Source organism: Octopus sinensis, linkage group LG1 (genome assembly GCF_006345805.1).
Source record: "Octopus sinensis linkage group LG1, ASM634580v1, whole genome shotgun sequence".
In the NCBI taxonomy this organism is placed as follows: Eukaryota; Metazoa; Mollusca; class Cephalopoda; order Octopoda; family Octopodidae; genus Octopus; species Octopus sinensis.
Window position 1 is genome coordinate 27062312 of NC_042997.1, and position 8151 is coordinate 27070462.

Here is an 8151-nt window from a genome sequence, read left to right on the forward strand (position 1 = left end):
GTGGGAGGTGAGTCAATTTATTCAGACATGCTCTAAGGAGAAAAAAGCAGCATATGTAGTTTTCTAGAATACTACTACAAATCAAAGACTGGTGTGCTTTGCTCTAAATAACAGACCAACTCATCTATAAAATTCCACAAACGTCACACGTTAAGAGTCAGGCAATATGTCACATACTAACTCATTATATAGAAGGCAACCAAACTTCTCTGAAATCACACTCCACCACCTTAGCAGACAAAACACACACTATACAATATAAACGAAGATACCCAATACATGAAAAGAGAGAATGTGTGGTATGTTTCATCAAAGCTGACCTAGAGTTAAACAAAAAAAAAAGAACATTATTTTCATTATTTACATTATTTACATTCGACGGATATTTGTCCTCATCTTGTTTGTTGTTAACACAACGTTTCGGCTGATATACCATCCAGCCTTCTTCAGGTGTCTTGGGGAAATTTCCAACCTGGGTTCTCATTCCTAAGATATTTTTCGATATTGTTATTATTATTATTATTATTATTATTATTATTATTATTAGTGTTCAGGTCACTACTTGTAATCGTACTCGGAATCTTGGTGTTAGTAGCCGGCGCTCTTAACTACTACGCCATATGCGCGTGGGCTGAAGAAGGCTGGAGAGTATATCAGCCGAAACGTTGTGTTAACAACAAACAAGATGACAAATATCCATCGAATGTAAATAATGTAAATAATGAAAATAATGTATATAATTTCTCATCTCTTAAATATAGAACTGAAGAAAAAAATTTATAAATAACAGTGGACCTAAGCAACTTGTTTTCGAAATGCAGAGGTTTTAACATTCATATAAATAGTGACACTATGATTTTTAAAAAATATAATCTATGTCCCTTTTTATTACACTCTTTCAATATTGTTGTTTTATTTGACAAATTTCAGGTTATGGTCATATTGCGCCCAAAACAGCCTATGGCCGCATCGTAACGATATTCTATGCGCTTGTTGGCATTCCTTTAACACTGCTCTGTCTAGCCAACCTTGGCTCAGTATTTGGCACTGGTTTTCGGTGCTTCTACAAACATGCCTGTCGCTTCTTGTGCTATCTCTGCTTCAAGAGTGATTCACCACAACCTAGGAAACCCATCCGTTATCGTCCAAACAATAGAACAAATTCGGTAAGAGTTTACCTTCTTAATAATCGAAAATAATTTCTTTTCTGACATATAAATGATTCTTTTACAGGTGGTAATGTGGGATATAAATTCCAATTTATTTCCTTGACTTCCTTTCACTAAGCAGAAAATTGTCATAATCACATTTGCAACAAAACCTGGATTAATTTGAAATTTCGCATTTAATATAGTGTTATAAATATCGCATTTTACGATTTCCGACACAGTAGCTATAGAGGGACACTACCAAGCTTTCAGCTGGTTGGATTGGCTCCTCTTTTAGTTAGATGTGCTCAAAATGTATATAAGAGGATAATTTTCATTGATTCCAGTCCAGGTTTCAACCCTGTTTCAAACTCCAAGAAGGTCAAATTACAAAAAGGCATCTACATTTTTTAAAGTAGTCGACAGCGGTCTTTCTTACTTGTCTCTCAGTCTGACAACTATCGCCAAATCTCTTTTTAACTGCAGAAATCTATTAATATGTTTACACATCTTCACACACACAAACACACACACACGCACACACACACACAACACACCACACACACACTCACAAACACACACTCACATGCACACACACACACACTACACACACACATGTATTTTATCTTCCATCTTTTGCCTATTTCTTATTCAAAATATTAGTAGTCTACAGCCATATTGGGACACCGTCTTGAAGAATTTTGGTGCAGTGCATCGCCAACAATACTCATTTTCTTAAGACTATCACTTATTCTATCAATCCCTTTTGTCGAACCGCAATGTGACGAGAACATAAACATACCAACACCGGTTATCAAGTGATGGTGGAAGGACAGAAACACAAACACACACACATTTACACACACACACAGACACACACACGCACATTTACACACACACACACGCATACGAAGGTCTTCTTTCGGTTTCCTTCTACCAAATACACTCACAAGGCCCAACGTTATAGTATTGCCCAAGGTGACATGCAGTGGGACTGAACCTGATACTCTGTGCTTGAGACGCAAGCTTTGATGTTATATTTTAAGTTTTGCTTGTATAACACATTCAGAGTCACTAATCTACTTATAAAATGATATGCATTTCAATATTACCTTACTTCATGCATGGAGAATTAAAAATCATATTATTATCAGTACATGTTTGGCGTTGTCTCTAGTATTTGTCGTAAAATAAGAAAAAGCAAATCACTAATATATTGATGATATCAAATTATCAATGTGTCGTATTTCAAAGAGGTTATTTTAAATGCTTTGCTATCAAAATCAGTTCATCATAAGTTAACCTTTCCATCGTTGCTACCAAATTTGTTGTTTGTTCCGTCACAAGCCATGTCTGGCTCATAAGTGCCGGTTTCCCGGTTTCCTTGGCGTATTGGTTCCCCACCTGGACGGGACGCCGGTCGGTCGCAGGTGAGCTGCAAAATGCAGGAGGAAAGAGTGAGAGAAATTTGTGGCGAAAGAGTCAGCAGAATTCGCCATTACCTTCTGTCAGAGCCGCATGGAGCTTAGGTGTTTCGCTCATAAACACACACATCGCCTGGTCTGAGATTTGAACCTGCGATCCCTCGACCGCGAGTCAGCTGCTCTAACCACTAGGCCATGTGCCTCCACTACTACCAAATACTATACATAATACAACATCGTAGCTATGTTCCATCACAAAATCCGCTGCTTTAATTTTCATACATGAAGCTTTACTAACTGTTTACACTATTATATTACTGGATTAAACAACGAATTTTAAATATATATTCAGGTAGTCCTTAATAAGTTTTAATATATAGTGTAAGAGGTGCACAAATGTAAAGAAATGGCTGTTATTGACTCTTCTTCAGACTGTAAAAGAGAGATTAATTTGACTGGTTTCAAACCTAACTGATCATCAAATGTTCCACACTCAACCCTTATTCCCACAGTAATATAGTTTCATGGCTATTTATAGCTACTACTTATAATGATTTTAATCATGTATAAATAATGATTAGCTGGCGTCTGATTCAATAGATTAATGATGTGGCTGGATGGAGTGAGTCTCGGGTGAAAAAAGTATTTGTTGAACAGAAATATTATTGTTATTGCAAATTGGACCAAACTACAACAGGGATTGGAATACTATGCTAGTAGTCATTATATTAAAAAGACATAAGACTTGCCAATCCGTTTAATGGTCACTGAGGAGAAAATCGGAAAGAAGGTGCTTCGGATTTTCACGATGAAGATGTGTTGGAACGGCCACTCCGAGTCACGAAGCTCGCCCCGATAGTAGTGAGCAGAGATGTAGACTGAGGGCCAAGAAAGCTGGAGGTCTCCACTTCCACATTGTTATTTGTTTTTTGTTCCTTCTCAAGCCATCCCTGGCCCATAAGGCCGGTTTCCCGGTTTCTTTGGCGTATAGGTTCCCCACCTGTTTGGGACGCTGTTCGTCGCAGGTGAGCTGCAAGATGCAGGAGGAAAGAGTGAGAGAAAGTTGTGGCGAAAGAGTCAGCAGAAGTTCGTCATTACCTTCTGTCTGAGCTGCGTGGAGCTCAAAAACACACACATCGCTCAAAAACACACACATCGCCCAGTCTGAGATTCGAATCCGTGATCCATCGACCGCAAATCCGCTGCTCTAACTACTAGACCATGTGCCTCCACCCCACTGCCACATAGTCGACCACAAATGTATCGGAGTGCGGCAGGTACTTTGACAATTTGTTGAATTGACGAGCAGCGAAGACTGGACTGATCGCCTCAAGCAGTAATTACGAATAATAACAAATTTTATTAAGGTAAACGTAAGTCTAAGGAACTTTGTATTTTAATAATCTGAAAATAAGCTGAGATGGTCTTCATCTTAATTGGTGAATTTATTTATTCGAAGATCTTCTCATTTGGAGCTTACCTAAGCAAAACAATCAGCAATTTATATATTCATTGGAGTTAAAGTTGAAGTCAATGTTGTCTAAATTTGAATGAACCATGTACAATAATAAAAGGAAACAAATTCAGTACTTAATCTAGTGTCGTAACAACTCAACTGTATTCCAGTTCTCTTCAAATTGAACGGAAGTTATTATTGTTAAATATCAGAATTATTAATTATAGAAAGGAAACTGAGTGCTGATGTTAAACTGTCTTTTATTCACGTGAACGTTTACGAAACCTAAAATACTATGCTGGAGAATATTACCAAATTTACCTTTGATCGCTTTTCATTTAGAGAAAATATTTACCAATATAGAGAGAAAATTAGTTCACAAGTTTAGTAAAAATTAATTTTACTTCACTTCATTTAGAGAACTAATCATTTTGCAAAGTATTTTTAAGTCTTTATGTGTTGTTTTTTAATGTAGTTACTATTGCTGTCGTAATTCTTGCTCTTGTTGTGCAGTCCCAAATCACCCTAAATTCTGTGAACTTATGATCATATGGGTTTCAGATTTGACCATCATCAGATTTGGTACATATGGTTCAATTTTCAAATATAGCATTTCTATGCTCAAAAGAATGAATTAATGAGGTGAGATTAAAGTCCTGTATTTAGTGGACCGAGAGACCAGGTATGATTCAGAAATGCCGATATGTGACAACATATTTGTCAGTAGCTTTGTTTCCATCCAAAGACGTTAAAATTAACATAAGTAATACACAAGCTAGAATTATTTTCCCGTATACATTGAAATTATAAACCTACTATTTCTTTTTGTTTATTTTCTTTTTCAGGAAGAAGTCCAGGAACCCTTACGTGGAGACCAAGGTGATATAATCGCACAAGATTCTGATAACGGTGACTATGACGATAGAAATATCAACCAAAAAGCCAAAGAGGGAACACGAGTACCAATACTCGTTAGCATTATGCTAATAGCTATTTACATATTCGGAGGAGCGATGCTATTTACTCTCTGGGAGCAAGACTGGGATTATTTAATTGGATCCTACTTTTGTTTTATTACATTAAGTACCATCGGATTTGGGGACTTTGTTCCTGGAACTAGCCATGATTCGTGGAAAAATCAAGAAAAACTTATACTCTGTGCGTTGTACCTAGTTTTCGGACTGGCGTTAATAGCTATGTGTTTTGACCTAATGCAAGAGGAAGTAAAAGCGAAATGCTTATGGCTTGGACAGAGGCTAGGCATTCTCGATGCAGAAAATTGAAGAACTGTTATTTTTTTTCTGTTATGTTTCTGTTTTGTTATACTTTCTCTTCGAGGAAGTTAAATCATATATACGTCACTAGGAACGATATTAAAATACGGAGGAACGATCAACACAGTTATATATAAGCCTCTTTCAATATAAATATATATATCTCTGTCACACTCTTATCGTTTGTCTATCCTCCTTCATTTGGCATCTCGATCACTTTCTATATTACGGTAGCTAACTTCTCTTTTTTCTTCTATGTTTGATCTGTTTCTCCTCCTCTCTTTCTCTCTGTTTCTGTCTCTGTCTCTCGCCCTCTACCTCATACTTTCAAATTCACAGTTTATATATCTTATAACCCACAATCTCTCTATCTCCTCCTACTCCTACAGTCACATACATACAATTATGCAGCCATACATACCTACATACATACATATACATACATATGCTTGTGTATGCTTGTGCGCGCGCATGTGTATGAATAAATATATGTAGGTATGCATGTATATTTACAAATAAATAAATATATCATATATATATATATATATGTACATATTTCTATCTCTACCCTCTATATTTCTCATTTCTCTCTCTCACTCTCTCTCTATGTTTATAACATATAATATATGTATATAATATGTAATATATATATATATACATATATATATATATATATATATACGTGTATATATATATATATATATATATATATATATATATATATATATATATATAATATATATATATATATATATATATGTAAGTATATATATATATATACATATATATATTATATATATATATATATATATATCCACTGTTGTATGTTGACGTTAAATAAATTGTTTCAAAATAATGCAGATGTAGTTATCTTCACTTACTCGAAATTCTCCACTTAAACGTTGCCAGTCTTTATCTTACGTCAAGACGAAGAGAAGAAGCAGATTCGCAGATTTAATGGTTGTATATGGGGTTTTTTTTGTTAAAAATTTTGATACAGCAATACAGTGCAGTTTTACCTTTTTTATAAATTTGTCTGTCAAAATACCTCAGTTTAATATCTATTTATAGAAGGACTGAGGAAGGTTATTGATATCTGTCTAGTTCTCATCATAAAGTTTCATCGGAATTTAACTTGCACTCCTGAAGAATATTAAAACTATTTGTTATAAGTCTTTTCTTTAGTTTTACTGCATGATTAAATTACATAACCAAGCATATTTCTGTGAGCCTGAGTACGTGCTGTGGGATGCCTTGAATTTTGCTATTTTGTGTCTATTCCAAGCATATTTTGCAATATATTTGCTATTTGTACGCTAATATCTATGCTAATTTATATGCTAATATGCATGCAATATTGATGCTAATTTGTGCTATATTGTGTTCATTGTTGAAAGAAGCCCGTCCTATATATATGTATGTATTCAAATTCCGCCGAGTTTGACTTTTCCTTTCATCCTTTCGGGGTCGATAAATAAAGTACCAGTTTCGCACTGGGGTCGATGTAATCGACTTAATCCCTTTGTCCTTGTTTGTCCCCTCTGTGTCTAGCCCCTTGTGGGTAATAAAGAAACATATATATGTATGTATGTATGAATGTATGTATTTGCGTACATTATTCACGTTATTTACATTTGAAGAATATTTGTCATCATCTTGTTAGTTGTTAACACAACGTTTTGGCTGATATACCTTCCAGCCTTCATAAGGTGTCTTGAAGAAATTTTGAACCTGGCTTCTCATTCCTAAGATATTTTTTGATGTTATTGTTATTATTATTATTATTGCTGTTGTTTTTGTTGTTGTTGTTGTTGTTGTTGTTTTTGTTGTTATTATTATTATTATTATTATTATTATTATTATTATTATTATTATTATTATTCAGGTCAATGCCTGGAATCGAACACGGATTCTTGAGGTTAGTAGCCCGCGCTCTTAACCACTATGCCATATGCTTGTGGCTAAATCAGCCGAAGCGTTGTTGACAATAAACAAGATGAGGACAAATATCCGTCAAATGTAAATAATGTAAATAATGTACCTAATTCTTCATCTCTTAAATATAGAACTGTATGTATTTGCGTGTCTGTTCGTCCCCCTACCATCGCGTGACAACAAATTTTGGTGTGTAACTTAGTGGTTCGGCAAGAGAGGCGGATAGAATAAGAACTAGGTTTACAAAGAATAGGTCCTGGGGTTGATATCTTCGACTAATAGCGATGCTCCAGCATAGCCGCAGTGAAATGGTTGAAACAACTGAAAGAATATATATAAAATATAGAATAAAAGAATATATATGTAATTCACTATCTCTGAAACTGATGCTTTTCAGTAATGCTAATCAGTCACCGAAGGTGAGGCTAGGCTCTCGCTTGTCAGTACTTATATATTTTACCATAGGAATCAGTGGCTAGACGCAATTTAAAACCGAAAATGAAATAATTCACCGGCGCTAACATGTAGCCCAGGGTTCAGGGAGCACGGCATTGCTAAAAATAAGTGTCAGAGACTCCTTAGACAAAGAAAACGCATCTTTTATTTAACTGACAGGAGAGACAACCTCCCCACCATAAGCGAGATGCATTAGATTAGCATTTTAATTTCGCATGGAAATTGATGCATTTACGGCTTGAATTCAGCTTCTGATCTCGCAATTAATAGGCGTGAGTTCGGCTTCACCTTCGCAATGGAGTACGCATAACTGAAGTGCATTAATTTCTATGCGAAATTAACATGGTAATCTAATGCACTTCGCCTGCGGTGCACCGATTGCCAGATATTCTTTCTTCATGAATCTTCACAATAAAAAAGCGGTTAATTTCTCTGTGTGCAAAGATAAAACACAAAAT

At 35.3% G+C, this 8151-nt stretch overlaps 1 protein-coding gene across 6 annotated transcripts in view; it reads left to right on the forward strand.

Annotated features, from left to right (window-relative positions):
* Positions 1-5473, forward strand: part of LOC115213509 (TWiK family of potassium channels protein 18-like) — a 402881-nt gene extending 397408 nt beyond the window's left edge. For all 6 annotated transcript variants that reach the window (XM_036514014.1, XM_029782530.2, XM_029782522.2 and 3 more), the window contains 2 exons: positions 931-1166; positions 4874-5473. In XM_036514014.1, coding sequence (XP_036369907.1) covers positions 931-1166; positions 4874-5311 — 674 coding nt within the window. In that variant the 3' untranslated portion in view covers positions 5312-5473. The remainder of the gene's footprint in view (positions 1-930; positions 1167-4873) is intronic.
* The last annotated feature ends 2678 nt before the right edge of the window (positions 5474-8151 follow it).